General features: G+C 39.4%; 1 protein-coding gene across 10 annotated transcripts in view; it reads right to left on the bottom strand.

The window, feature by feature from the left end:
- Positions 1-16,171, bottom strand: part of QKI (QKI, KH domain containing RNA binding) — a 125,838-nt gene that overhangs the window by 41,750 nt on the left and 67,917 nt on the right. For all 10 annotated transcript variants that reach the window (XR_009557358.1, XR_004692152.2, XM_035108588.2 and 7 more), the window contains exon 4: positions 10,342-10,485. Coding sequence is in view for 8 of the 10 variants with exons in the window: in XM_035108588.2 (XP_034964479.1) it covers positions 10,342-10,485 (144 nt within the window). In the remaining 2 variants the exon portion in view is untranslated. The remainder of the gene's footprint in view (positions 1-10,341; positions 10,486-16,171) is intronic.

Genomic DNA, 16,171 nt, shown 5'->3' with positions numbered 1-16,171 from the left:
TCGCTACATCAAATTACACTTTACTTTTGAAATGCTGCCTACCTCCCACATGTCAAATTTGTAAGCATACAACTGCAGGTGTCAGTATTGTGCCCCATCAGACTGTGGAAAGATTTTCATCCATGGTATGAGGACTAAAAGCCCCTTGGCCTTCTTCTTACTCCAGACTAGCGAGTTATGATCCCTTTATCCACATTTCCCCAAGCCCACAGGATTCAGTGTTTTGATATGGAAAACTCATCTTTGAATCACAGTTACCCATGACTATGAAAGTTTGGAACATCTATTAGATTCTCTAGTTTAGCTTATTCAAATAATTATTTATATTTTGCAATATTATTATTTCCTGATTCTAAATGAAGTTTCTTAATTTGACCGAGTGATGTTGACTGAGTAATTTGACAATCTAACCCAGTCCCCACATATCAGAATGCACAATGCATGCTTAGATAAAGGGTGGAGAAGATGGGCTTAGTATGTGTTTTGGTGGTAATGGAATATTAGCCAAGTGCTCCTTTCCCCTGATTGTGACTTAAGATTCCCAATACCACCTCCTGCATACAAGTCTATAATGAAATTTAGGAGGTGGAAGCTAGCAATGACAGATTGATCTATACATCAGTGGTCATCCAGATCTGTAATAAATTGTCACAATCTCCACTAAATGGATAAATCTGTAAGTTATTTTCCACTGCCCTTTGCTTCAACTAGTACTTTTTACCATCTATTAATGTGCAAATATCTGCCACAAATATAGCTGAAGCTCAAAAGATTTTACATAATACTCAATACTCCAGAGTACAGATCATTGGTTAAAATAACCCAATGCTATGCAATTAGTGCCAACAGATTGCTGCCTCCCACTTATTGCAGAAGTGGTTTCCTAACAACTATTTTGAAGCAAACCCTGAATAATGTTCTATGCTGCAATAGTTTAGCCCAGAGCTAACTAATTTTTGTTCATTTCCACATCAGCCATTGTTGTGGTTTGTTAGCCATCCCATTCTTTTTAAATCTTAAAATGTGTTGGTACAAACTATGTGTCTGACATGACAACATTCTATTCCAAACTGCATACTTTATAATACAGTGGTGCCTCGCTAGACGAATGCCCTGTAAGACGAATTTTTCGCTTAATGAATAGGTTTTGCAATCGGAGGTTGCCTCGCAAGATGACAAGGTTTTCTATGGCCGCCGCTTCGTCTTGCGAAGCGTGGCCATAAAAACCTCCGAGCACAAAACCTACATTTGTCTAGCGAAAGGGGCATTTGTCTAGAGCAGCGTTTCTCAACTGCTGTTCCGCGGCACACTAGTGTGCCGCAACGTGCAGCGACGAGAAGGGCGATTTGCATTGTCATGTGCCTGCCAGCCGCCAATAAACAGCACTGACCCGCCGGAAAGCAATATTTCTCTTCCTCTTTCCCAAAGCTCAGTGCAAACGAGCCTGGCGGCCGCCAATAATCGACACTGATCCGCCGGACGGCTTGTGAAGCCTTATTACAGGAGATTGCAACCAACACAGCAAATGGCAAGTGTTTCTTACAGTCATAATTATAAAGTCAATATAGGGCGGCACAGAGTTAAAATTTTTAACTCTTTTAATGGTGGTGTGCCTCGTGATTTTTTTCACGGAACAAGTGTGCCGTGGCCCAAAAAATGTTGAGAAACACTGGTCTAGAGAAAGGGGAACCAGCTGTAGGCAAAGGAAGATCAGCTGAGAGGCGCTGACAGCTGTCAAGGCCTCTCAGCTGATCTTCCTTTGCCTTCTTTCCGCGCTGCAGCTGCTTCCCCTTTGTGTTCCGCTGGTCTCTGCCGGTTGCCGCGAGCAGTGAGGGGCAACCGGCAGAGACCAGCGGAACACTAGCGCGGGAAGAAGGCAAAGGTTCCCCCCCAACCCCCTGTCCAATCCAGGCGGTGGTGAGGAGAAGAGCTTCTCCCCGCCGCTGCCTCGCACACAGCCGGCATCGGACGGGGCTTCGGAGACCTTCTCCAAAGCCCCGTCCCATGCTGCCGCCTGTCGCCCGGAGCCCATAGGAACGGATTGATTAAGTTTCAATGCATTCCTATGGGAAACCGGGACTCACTAGACGAAAAATTCGTTACACGAATTGACCCGTGGAACGAATTAAATTCATCTAGCAAGGCACCACAGTAGTCCTAAAATCCCTGGGTTTTTAAAATAGAAGTATAATTAATGTACTTCTCATTGTGAAAGAGGGGCTTATCCTAGAGAAGAGTCCTTACTATTTATATCAGTAAATGCCTGAACATGAAATGGCACGCAAATGTTCAGCATAACAGACAGATCAATCAAGCCAGACAGCCTGGCATTGTTTGAAGATGACATTATGATAGTTAGAACCTTTCAAATTCACAAATATATTCCTTTCAGGATTCCATCTACTAGTCCTTGGCATTTTTAAATTTTATTAACTTAACAACTATTATCTTCAAATATTAGCTTCACCCATTTACAATGTGTAAGTGCTCAGAATAAATCCACAAAAATATCAATTTTAGCCATTTTAGTGGAATATATAGTATCATGAGTCAGTTTTACCAAGTTGCAACTACACAAGTTAAGATGACTTGTAAGATAAAGCAACTACAACTGTACACAGCCAACCCTTTACAAAATTATGAAGAGGCAGAATGACCACTAAATTTCTCTCTATAAATCAGAAAAATCACAACCCAACTTACTTTTTCTGGGAGGGGCTTATCAACCTTTGGAAGACCTGGAACATGACACAAAAACTGGAGTTAGAAAGGGGAAGTCCCTTACCTGTTAGGAGAATTCTTCCTAAGTGACCCTGTCTAGCCAAGTAAAATAGGTGGGAGCACTGGAACCTTTTAACTACCAATGCACAGGAAGTACCATCCAACACATGGAGATAAAGTCTTTAAAGCAGAGCTACTGCTCAGTCCCTCTGCTTATCTATCTTTTAGTTAATAAAAAATATTTCCCAAACGAGGGAAGTGGTAGGGATACCCGACTAGACAATGGCACTTGGGAAGAACTCCGTTTACAGGGAAGCAACCTCCATTTCTCACAGATGGCATAGGGTCCGGATCACAGGCATAAGAAAGATGAAAACAGTATGACCAGGTGTGTCAACCGAATCATTACTAGTAGATAGACAGCAGGGCAAGTCTTTTAGATTATGCAGTTTGAAAGACGGAGGCCTACAAGTTTGCAATGGCTCTAGAGAACAGTGTTATCAAGAACACAGGAGAAAATATGTCTCCCTGCATGTGCTACTCAGGATACAAGTTATGACCCCTGTATAATTATCAGATAGGAAGCTAGTTATTCTTTGGCTTTATTTTAATAAACAACAATTTTGCAAGGTAATTTAAGATGATCAGGACTAACTAATGAGCTACATGGGTAAGCAAATATCAAACCTCAGTTTCCCATATAGATATTCAAAGCTTTAGTCATTGTGCCATTATTTATTTCTATGGAAGGAGGTAAAATGCCAGAACAACTGGACACAGAATACTTTGTGGTAGTGTCTGCAAAAGTCTGGAGTTACGGCAGCTTCATCATCACTGAAAACAGAAAGCATGTGAAGCAAATGCACAAAACTCCTATGTATTATACAGTGGAAGCTCGGTTTACAAACGCAATCCTTTCCACAGAGGCGTTCTGCACAGAAGCGATCTGCGCATCAGACTCTGCGGAACCCGGATGTAAACACTTCTGGGTCTGCGGCGTTCGTAAACAGAGGCGTTCATAAACAGAGGTAGGTGCAAACCAAGGTTCCACTGTACTTTACATTTGCAAATCTGATCCTACACTAGCTCCAAGTTGTTTGTGCCACCTCTGCTCAAGTGCAGCAACATCAGAAAACAGATGAGCAGCATCAATTAAAATGCAAAAACCACTGCTAACTTTAAGACTGCGTGGAATCAGAGCTGGATCAACCTCATCTAGTCCAATTCCTGCCATTGTAGAAAATTCACTATTACCATAGCTGCCAAGTTATCCCTTTTTGAAAGGGATTTTCCCTCATGCTGAATAGGCTTCCTCGCGAGAAAAGGGAAAACTTGGCAGCTATGCTATTACAAATGAATATGTTCTTAACATAGTTCAGGAAGTTGCTGTAGCAGATTTATGACTTTGTAATTTGAGATGTCCTGTTAAAATAAGACCACTGTACTAGTAAATCTTATTTTCAGCCTCATTCAGTAATCTGGTCAAAATTAGCAGATTACAAAAGTAAATTTAGTTCAAAAAGTAGAAAGGAAATCATAGCAACTTTTTACTTCTGCTTTAAATTAACATATTAGAACTGTCACAGAACACATTGGTGTAAAAAGAACTACAGCTTGCTTGTTATTAGAAGGAACCATGTTTTTATGCTCCTTAAATATTAAAGCAATTTCCTTTAACTCTACCATTTCTTACAGATACTCAGCCTGGTTGGCACAACACTATTTTATTACAGGCCCTCACTACTCACATAGTTCAAGTGAACTTCTGCAAATTAAGCTGATGCAACTTACAGAGCATGTTATAGTGCTTGTACCTGGTTCCATGAATCTCATTTGACCAGAAGCCAAATAAGAGATTGTGGAATCACCTGATAGGAAAAATTATTCCTAAATGTAAGATGGATCTATAATAGTCAATTCAATTATTAAAAGGAATGCAGAAGTAAAACATAATTTACACTTCTCCAATCTCTGTTCCCATCATTAGCTGAGGAGCAAGTTGTTTGATTTTACCTGCATTTATGAGCTACAACTACATCTGACATGTAGGTCCACAAACAACAATATTATGGAGATCCCGAGCCATAAAATGGCTAGATTGGCCTCTACTAGGGCCAGCGCCTTTTCCAGTATTGGCCCCAACTTGGTGGAACGCTCTTTTGTGGGATGGAACACTGGGGCAGACAAGTCACAACAGTTCCTAGAGTGTCCACTAACAGAAACTCACCTGGAGGGACACCTGACTACAGGTCAGTTCCTGTTCCCTCCAGATATGCAGATGAGAGGGATTTGCTGACTTAAGTCCCAAGACCAGCAGCCACTCTCTCTCTTAGCTACTTCCTTCTTCGATGCGAACATATCTCCAGAGAATCTCTAGTTAGGATGGTTCTCCCTCTTGGCCTGCAGCCAAGAGTGAGACCAAATGGAGTCTTACTTTACTAAGTAGTCTCTAGATGTATATATACTTGTAACTTTTCTAAGCAAGCCTGCCTTTCTGAGATTATGCTGTTAACTCAGGATGAAACTGTAAGTAAACTCTATCTTATTTTATGAACACTGTGTTGTGTATATCTTTTAAGAGGGACAAAGGGGACCTTTGCCAGGGAGTGTAATATTGTTATAGAGGTTCTAGCGAACCTAACGCACATGCTTTGCTGCGCACAAAAGGGGAATGTCACTCTGCTGATATTGGAAGCTTGCTAACACAAGCTTGGATAGGATCTATCTAATAACATATCCTAATCCACATCCCTAACATTCCCACATCTTTCACAGGAGACCAGGGCCCTGCGGGATTTGTCATCTTTCCGCAGGGCCTGCAAGACAGAGCTGTTCCGCCTGGCCTTTGGGTTGGACTTAGTCTGACCCCTGTGTTTTCCTCCCTCGTGGCTTGGAATTATGGACTACTTAAAATGAGGCTGCATTTTAAATTTTAATACTGTATTTTAATTAATTGCTTTTTATGTTTTATTGTAATTTTATTGGTGTGAGCTGCCCTGAGCCCGCTTTTGACTGGGGAGGGTGGGGTATAAATATATTATTGTTATTGTTATTGTTATTATACTATAGTTTTGACTGCCTGAACTGGCAAAAGTAAAACCAAGCAGAGCAGCCAAGTACTACATTAAGAAAAACAGCAAAATACTGGCATCAAATCAGGTTTGAGGTCTTGTGGTGGCTGAGAGGTCTATAAACTAGAGGCCAGTAATAAGGGGCCTAACAAACCAGCACTCTTGATTGTAATGCATACTTCAGTTGCCGATAATCCAAGGTTAAAAAATTATTTATGCTGAACAAAACCTGCTTCTGCTATAGGCAAAAAGGCAAGTACATTCATGACAGAAGAAATGGCCTTATCTCCATCTTTTAGAATGCATTTGGGAACTTTGATTCGCTGGCCTTGATACTTAACTTTAAGAGAACCAATCAGGATCCTCTCCATTTAAATTCAACGTGTTAAGTATCCCTAAACCCCTACCATTTTATGAGCTAAAGTTTTAAATATTCTCCTTGCAACAATAGATATTTCAACAATTCCCTAGGGTGACTGGACTTAATTAATGTTAATTAAACTCAACTGTTGGTAGATACAGCTATGTTATAGTAACCAAAAGTATGGCTAGAGCCACAGTTCTGTTTATTCAAACCATGCCACTTTAAATTATTTCCTCTTCTGAAACAACTCTTAGAAGTGTAGTGGGATCAGCAGCACATTACCTACACCTAAACCTTTTGCGAGGCATTCACCACCTAAGTGGAACCCATGATAGTCCAGATGAACCCATTCCAGATATTCCGGGGGGGGGGGGCATCTACCACAAAAAGGCTAGAATAAAATTTGACAATATAATCACAGGATGTCTTGAGATCTTCCTTAGGAAAAAATGTAAAGCCTACAAAATAAACAAATTGATGTCCATGTAAAAACTGTCCAAGAAACAGATGTTTGATCTGCCTAAACTGCATTAACTATTGTGAATAGTTTATCATTCCCTCTAATAGTAAACTACACGACTGGAGACAAAGCAGAGCTGTTGAGAAATAAGAAGGAAGTATCACCATATCTGAGCAAAACCTAAGGTATGCAAAGAAACAAAAACAATATTGTTAAAAACCCAAGAGGGAGTAACCCCTCCACCAGCAGTCCAGCTAGAACTGATGATGCTCAGTGACCTCCAAAAGTCATGCAATGTTGTATGTCTCTTCCAGTCATTAATGATCTAGAGTTATATGTCAGCAGTGAGGTGTTTATGTTTGCTGAATACACTAAATTGTTTAAGGTGGTTAAAACAAAAAGAGACTGCAATAAGCTTCAAAATGATTTCTGCAAGGCAGCTGAATGGGCAGATGCTACGTGTGCAGTGATGCAGATTAAAGCAAAACCCAATTAAATCCTCATTTCACATATACACAAATGAGGTTAGAATTGTGAATCACCAAAAAATTTGATCATGGTGGATAGCTTAATAAAAGTGTTCACCCAGTGTGCAACAGTTGTGAAATAAATCTAAGGTGGAACCACATGTGGAATATGGTGCCTCACCTGGTTGCCTCACCTGAAAAAAACCATTATTGTAGAGCTGGAAAAGGTAAAGGGCAAAGTTCAGAAATGGGCTAGATAAATTGCCCTATAAGTAAAGGGTACAATATTTGGGGAGGGGTATAGTTCAGAAAAAGCAAGTAAGGGGGAGAACATTGAAAAAGTGGATAAATATTGATGTGGAGATGGTATTAAATCTCAGGACAATCTAATGAAGCTTAACATTGGAAAATTCAGAACAGACAAAAAGAAGTCTTCACACAACACATAGTAGCACTAGAGAGTTCTCCCCTTGACAAGATACAGTGATAGCCAACAACTTGAAACCTTTAAGAGAGAATTGCATGGACAATAATGCTATCAATGGCTACTAGTCTTGTTGACTGTACTCATGCCTCTGAGCATATGACTTGTGATTTGTGAGTCTCTGAAACCATTTGCAAATGCAGTTTCAGACCTTGGTTAAACTAGAACCCGGGTTAACCTTAATCATTTTTAGTATCAGTGCTGTAAAGGTTTAAGGGAAGAGAGATTAAGGAGGAAGAACAAGCACCTACTTCTGAGGTTGAGTCCATACTTCTAAAATAAGTGGGAGTTAACATAGAACCAGTGTAAATTTACAATGAAGCAGAGAACACTCTTAGCATAAAAAGCATTGGGAGGTTTAGTGGCAGTCTCACAAAACAAAACAAAACACTTCCATTGCTTTAACATCACATTTGGGAAGTCAACCTAGCAATTTATAAAGAAGAAGAATCAAGACCGGTATTTATGCAAATTGTCCCTTCACACTTTTGACATTGTTAATAACAAATATGGTCCTCTCCATGTTACATATATACAGCAATAGTCATTAACATTTAGTTACAAGGTACTCAAACCACCTCTCCCTTTTCATAAATGTACGAATATTCATTCATAACCTCCTAAAGCAATAACTTGCAATGAAAATCCAATACTGAAATGAAGACAGAGAAAAACCAGCATGTGCTAAAACAATGAACAATGTAAAAAAGAATGGTTCAAATTATCAAGCAGAACTAAGCAATGATTTACACACACACACAAACTTGATTTGCAGTGAAATTAGGAGCTATCTGCAACTTGCATGCATCACAAATATACTCTTCTTTATGCCTACCATATTCTTTATATTCTGATTTGAACCTATCATTATCTCTGGAGGAACACATTCATAATTTGAGTAACTTTTCAAAATAAATTTAACGTAGCTGACTCCCAAATGAAAGCTGTACCAGTTAAAATTGCTACAATCTAAAAGTCATACACTTCCAAATGCATCAAGATCTGTTCAACTATTTGACTATGCGTTCAACACTGAAACACATGCACTTCATTGTCTGACATCAACTGGGTTAAGCTTTAAAGGGTTTTAATCAACAGATCAGCTAATCATCATATTGAGGAAAATAAAAAAAAATATTGTTCATTATACATTCTTATGCTTCATGTGCTGTAAAAAGGGCATCTAAATTGATTTTGTAATACGCAAAAGGTTTTTTTTAATTTAATCAATTTAATAAGTTCAAAGGAAGACAGCTTCAAGTACAGTGCAATCAGTTGACAGTCCTAGTATATGTATGTTTAATATTAAGGTATCAGTTTCAAATGAAGTTCTATGAAACTATCAACCAGCTACTAAATTGTAGTTGTAAATGATGAAGAAAGCAGTTATGTATTTCTGCTCCTTTCTCTCCAATTAAGGTCTAACTGTAGATAACTTCAGTGAAATTTCCTAATGTCTCAATCATTTGTTAAAAATATGAAAAAAGTATTCTGAACCATTCTGTCTAGTATAGTAATACCTTAAATTATACTGACCAAACATGTTTTTCTGTGGTACTAATGTATAATATGTACTTGATACTACTTTTTTCCTTTATATGACAAATACTTCAGCTTCATTTTAAAAACCTATCACTGAAAATTGCACTGCATTGTGCTTATCTTCCTTGTAAAAATCTCTCAAATTTCACAGAACCTGATGTTATATATGCACCATTTCTCCAACTCCAAAACTGAATACCCATGAAGTTGATTATGGAAAATTAGCACTGCTCATTCTGCTCATTCTTTCATGGAAACACTGAACAAGTTAAAGCAAAAACAGTTTGAACACCTGCAACCTTAAAGTGATCTCATTCATACATTTCTATTTCCCAGTCTTCTATGTCCTGTTGGCAATATGTAGAATTAGTAAAGACCTATTTAGTAATACCACACCAAATCAATTTTATAAAAACTTGATTCTTCACATGTCGGAGCCAAATAAATATTATGGCCACCATCAAGAAACTGGTGAGGTTTACTTGTAGTTAGGAGTTGTACGTTTCCTAAACTCTTTGTTAGGCCCCACCCACTTTAATTACACATCTTGCATAGAACCCAGATAGTTACTTTAGGTGTACCAAAGTGTTTTCTTATGGCTTTCTAAACTTTTGACATTTCTTCTCTTAACAACAACCCTCTGAAACATGCTGAATGTGCTTTTGAAAGATTCACTTTCTAATGTTTCACAAGTTTAAAAAGTACGGTAGTTTGCTTTGTTTTTATGTCAACAGCCTCACACAGTTCTCTAGATTGTGGTTAAAGATCTCTAAAATGACCCATAGTTTTCATTTATTGGAATACATTATAAATTATCCTTTTCCAATAGGAGAAATCTGACTTTTGAAAAAGTTCTAGATTTATTCCTATTAATATCCTTTATGACATTGTAGTACATCATTTTGTAGTACCCGTATATTCTGGCGTATAAGACGACTGGGCGCATAAGACGACTGGGCGTATAAGACGACCCCCAACTTTTCCAGTTAAAATATAGAGTTTGGGATATACTCGCCATACAAGAAATATGACCTGGCGTATAAGACGCCCCCCGATTTTTGAGAAGGATTTTCCTGGGTTAAAAAGTAGTCTTATACGCAGGAATATACAGTACATCAAAAAATACTCCACTCTGAAACTACACTCACAAGAATGTAACCTAATCTGAATATTCTCATTCCCAATTTAAAGAACACATCATAAAACATGAATATTTCAATATATTTACTTACTGCAGGTACCAGTAATTTTTTTACTTCTTCTACAGCCCTCTTCAGTTTGATTTCTGCTCTGTTTTGAGCATCTTCCACAGTGATTAGTACATGCAGGTCTTCATTCAGATGTTCCCAGTTGGGCTTTCCTCTGTTTTGTTCTTCCTGAAAAAAACAACACCGCCATCATATTTATTTTGAGTTGTCTTAGCTGCAAGTTTTGTTAATATACCTGATACATTTATAAGTTATAAAAATCCAAGTGCATCCAGAGAAGTAACTGATTTCTTGGTAGATGAGGGACTGTGAGAGAGAAATCAATAGTGTGTGATCTCCACATAGTTAACTTCTGGTGGAAAGTATGCGGTTGTTGTTGTGTTTGGGGTGGTGAGGCAATAACTATATTCTCTCTTACTTTGTGTTATGCTATGCCAGTGTTATGCTATGCTCACTGGAAGGACAGATCGTGAAGCTGAGGCTCCAATACTTTGGCCACCTCATGAGAAGAGAAGAATCCTTGGAAAAGACCTTGATGTTGGGAAAGATGGAGAGCACTAGGAGAAGGGGACGACAGAGGACAAGATGGTTGGACAGTGTTCTCGAAGCTACGAACATGAGTTTGACCAAACTGCGGGAGGCAGTGGAAGACAGGAGTGCCTGGCGTGCTATGGTCCATGGGGTCACGAAGAGTCGGACACGACTAAACGACTAAACAACATGCCAGTGGCGGATTTAGGGGAGTGCAACTGGTTCACTCACAACTGGGCACAGAGCCTCAGGGCTGCCACAACTATGATTTACAGAAAAGCACAAGAGGTGAGGGGCACCAAATTTTGTTGTTGCACAGGGTGCTGCTGAAATGTGAGACCCTGGTATCCACCACTGGCTGTGCCCCTCCCCCACACATGGCAGACATTCTGTGACTGCACTCCCTCAAAATTCAAAATGTGTCTCTCTGATCTTAAAAGGTTAGTGTCCCCTGTTATAGGCAATACATGGCTATATCCTGGGTCATTTGGTTGAAACTTCAGAAGTTTCCCCATCAAATATGAAGAGAAAATGTGGGGTACACTCAACAGCGCTTTCTTCTGAATAGACATACTTAGGAATGGGCTGTACGTTACATACAAATGTACCACGCAAGTCTCAATTATGCTATCTGTGAAACATTTACTGACTATTTGGAAGAAGGCTTTTATAACCTTTTAGTTCATAAAAAATTGAACCAATCAGGTTATGGTCATAAGACAAAACAAATGACAAAAAGGTCAAATTCAGATTTAACACAGCTATAGCTAAGCTCGGAAAATAGACAAGAGGGAACATTTATGCACCAAGGTAGAGGAAGGAGTGTAAACCACAGATGTTCCCAGGAGCAGGGCATTTACTGTAACAGTAGTTGAAATTTATCACTATTATTCTGAATAGCAGTTGACACAACACAGAATAAGTAGCATTACATCTGCACAAGTCAAACTGTCATTCAATTGGAAATCTGGTGTGTGTGTGGGGGGGGGGGCTTTTAAATGTGATTGTTGGTGTGACAGCAGTTTCAAGTTTACTAAGGATAAATACTTCATGGATACAAAATTATTCACCCAGAGCGTGACATGACCTTCAAGAATATTCTAACACTCGGGTTGAGGCAGGGGCAGAGTCATATGTGGGAATCTAAGGGACCACTCCGAACAAATAACCACTGCATGTTCTTTGGAAAGAAATATAATAATAATTTGACATTTCACAGTAAAGTAAAGTACAATCTAAACTTACAGCACAAAAACTCCTATGCAAACACTCCACATATTCTAAGACATAATTACAAATCAGAAGTGACAGGCATGGAAAGATCAGACTATTGCTGATGATTTAAAGGATTTATACTACAACTTTGGAAGCAAGTAGCTAATTTGTCTACTGAAAAGTCCTACTAAGAACTGTATATAGTTCCATTCCATCCCAGTCTTTGTCCGGATGCTTCAGAAATCATCCTGAAATTATTTTTTTACAAAATTTAGTAAAAATATGGCTGTCATGAACAGCACTTATCATTTAAGCCACATTACTAGTATGCTTAAAGTGCACTGCCTATTTCAGACATCCCCAAACTTCGGCCCTCCAGATGTTTTGGACTACAATACCCATCTTCCCCGACCACTGGTCTTGTTAGCTAGGTATCATGGGAGTTGTATGCCAAAACATCTGGAGGGCTGCAGTTTGGGGATGCCTGGCCTATCTGGACAGCGTATGTATGTGTATGCAGACTTGATGAATGCACCTTCCAAAATGGTGCCAGACCCCTTCCATGGTCTTATCAAGGGGTGTAGCTGTATGGCATAGTGTGAATACATTTGCATTCATTGCTGTACAAGTACAGTCATTATTATTCATCCTGCACTTTTTAATCCTGAAATTGCCATGGGTTAGCCATGTTTCTTAAATGGCCAACCTAAGAATTGAGGAGCAAGGGCTTCTAACTCTAGCCATTGCTGTCTTGAAACAATGGAACTAAAACCACTTACACAATGGCTCTAGGTAAAGGTAAAGGACCCCTGGATGGTTAAGTCCAGTAAAAGGCGACTATGGGGTGCAGCACTCATCTCGCTTTACACAATGGCTCTATCCATATCAAGGCATATTTGACCAACTGACAGGCTTTGGAACCCCAATTCTATTTTACTTGTAAATTGAAGAAATGCAATAAAAGGTTTTGTCAATATACATTAAGTATCCCAAAGAGTTTTGATGCAAGCATTGTGTGCCACCATCTGACAAGAAGGCCACAAATTATGCACTAAGTGCAGCATTTCCTAAAGCAGAAGCAATTTTATAACATGGCATTTAAGAACACAGTGATTGTTCTACCCTCTGCTGAAGATGTGCATATTTCACAAAGCAGGTTAGCTGGGATGTTCACTGCTGACAGGAAGAGTCATCTGCAGAGAGTAACTTTACAACAAAAGATGAAGCAAGAGAAAACTGGTGTTCCATATATTTATATAATTTAGATGATGGCGTAGCACACATAGAACACGCAATGAAGTGTTATGTGTTGAGTGGCTTTTCTGCCAGCCATGCAGTCTTTCAAATTTCTTCATTATATGACCCTTCCCCATTACTTTCTGTCCTCATCTCACACACACACCGACACTAAGCATTCTGTGGATGTTGAGCATCAGCTTGCATTAGGCTATTCAGGGAAGGTTTTGCCCCCTTATTTTTATTCAACTTGGGATTTCCCCACTCCCATATCTGTTTTCAGTTTTGATAACATAGGCATTATAACCAGAGTGGCGCAGTAATCAGAGTACTGTATTAGCCTAGAGCAGTGGTTCCCAACAGGTGGTCTGGGGACCCCCAGGGGTCCGTGAGCTATGCCAGAGGGGTCCTCAAGATGCTATTAGAATAAAAAATATATTAAATATATTTCGTACGATAACAGATTTTTTGTTTTGGCCGCTTCCTGCATGAGCAGAGTCTAGCGCAAAACTAGAATTAGATAGAGGCAGTAGTTCTGCTGTATGCCGTTAGGTGGCGCTTTACAAACACTACTGTTTTGCAAAGAGGCAGCGCGCGCATTCTACTAACGCTCACCTCCCCAAGATGCTTTGTGCGTGTCGGCTTCATTTGTGCGCTACTGCACAGGTACCCTGTCTTCTCCATTCCCCTCCCTCCTCCCTGGCGCGTGCACTGCCTCTTTGCAAAACAGTAGTGTTTGTAAACAAAGCATTGTTTTTTGCGGAAGCTACAGTTCGCGTAGTTAAAAATGGACCGTTGGTTAAAAAGTGGTTCATCTCATTAAGAACTGAAAATTAAAACAAACTGTATACTGATGGAGTACTCTGTTGTAACTGTAAAAAACGTATAAATATAAAATATAAAAAGACTCTTAATTTGGCTCTCACTTTTTAATTTTAGGATTAGGAATTAATGGAGGTCCTTGTCACAATAGCGGCTCGATGAGGGGTCCTCGAGAAAATTTTGTTGGGAACCCCTGGCCTAGGGCCTAGGAGTCAATGGTTCAAATCAATATTTAGTCACAAAGCTCAATGGACCTTGGATAACTCACAACCTAACAGTATTGTTTTGGGATTTAAAAATGGGAAACAGAACCATATACAGTGGTACCATGGTTCAGATATTTAATCCATTCCAGGAGTCCTTTCGACTCCCGAAACTGTTCGGAAACCAAGGTGCAGCTTCCAGTTGGCTGCAGGAGCTTCCTGCACTCAAATCAGAAGCTGCTGAAGCCGTGCTGGACGTTAGGCTTCCAGGTTTGCAGAGTTTTGGGAGCCAATTTGTTCGGGAGCCAAGCTGTTGGAGTAACAAGGTACCACTCTATGCCACTTTTGTTTCCTTGGAGGGAGTGGGATAACTAATAGTAACAATTCAGCACCTGGGTTCATTATTAATCTAACATGCTATGCTCTTCCCTACCTCATACATCTGTATTTGCAGCCTCAGTAGTGTGTCAATTTAACAGGCTCATAAATATTAACCTCAAATTAAGTTAAATCATGAAACTCAAGTTAAAACAGCAACATTTTAATCATGCAGCAATACTGAAAATCTCTTACTGCATATTAATCAAGTGCTCAATTTGGCTATAACATACTAAACACTAGCACCAGCAATTAAAAGGCTGAAGCACATGGCCCAAAATAACTAGAGAAATTTCAAGTACATATTATAGGACAATATCTGTATAATGAGATTATATTTCCAAGGTTTTTTTCTTTACGGCTATGGTGGTAATGAAACCATCTAAAAATGGTCTAGTTTCAAACCAGTCACTACTTAATAGGTGATCAACTAAAATAATAATAATACATATACAAAGGTCCCTGCTATTTCTTTTAAATTGGACCTCAGGGGGCTAATATCTGTGCCTTGAAGCAGCTTTACTGGTTTCCAATCTGTTTCACAGCCCAATCACTAATATGCCAAGTATTACAATCCCCTTGTGCAACCCGGCATGTTCTGCAGCAAAACCAGTGGGGGCAGGGGGGGGAAGTGTGACCTTTTCTACTCTGGTGTTCTGCCCCTGGAACTTTCTCCCAAGAGAAGCTTTTCAGTTTCAGGTAAAGATTCTATTCACTGAGGCTTTTCAGGGTGTTTAGTTTTGACTGATGGGTTTGTCCATGATTTTGTTGCTCTTTTGTTTTCATCTTATTCTGCTATGACTTATAAATCTTTATTACTACTGTATCATTCAACATTTTCTAAACTGCTTTGGGAGTTTGTATGCTTGAAAAGTTTAAAGTAGGGGTAACGTCAATGTGTTCAGGAGGAACTCCCAAAGGCGAAAGAGTTTTTGGTCTCTGATAGTTCTAAAGCCACCGAGTTCTAAAGCCACTGAGTTACTACCCAAAAAACAAAACTCCCTATTTCCACAAAAATTGAGGGTGCTATCCAATGTTATCCACAACCCAAGTAGACCTAATTAAAGCAATGGACTTAAGCAACCTAAATGCATTTATTTCAATGGTCTAGTTAGATATCACCCTGAGCATTGATCCCATTTATGTACTGTACTGTCTTTCCTGGTAGTTCTCAGATCATTAGTGCTCAACTTTGAATCAGATTCAGCTTCTAGATTTAACTCATTTTGCACCATAATTCCTGCAATAGATTACAAAAGTATTTTAGATGCATAATGATCAAGGTTCATATAAACTTCAGCTCTTTGTGTCATATTCCTTCCCTTTGGCACTGGAGTGATTGTATCTCTTGCAAGCCAGTGGTAGGGTTGATGAAGGGATGGAGCTTTCTTCCACCTCCTTTCATGTTAGTCCAGCCCACCTCTATCAGCCATTAGCTGTCTAGCTGCAATATTATAGCAAACAATTCT

Source organism: Zootoca vivipara, chromosome 3, assembly GCF_963506605.1.
Source record: "Zootoca vivipara chromosome 3, rZooViv1.1, whole genome shotgun sequence".
NCBI lineage: Eukaryota > Metazoa > Chordata > Lepidosauria > Squamata > Lacertidae > Zootoca > Zootoca vivipara.
This window is presented reverse-complemented; position numbering and strand designations above follow the sequence as displayed.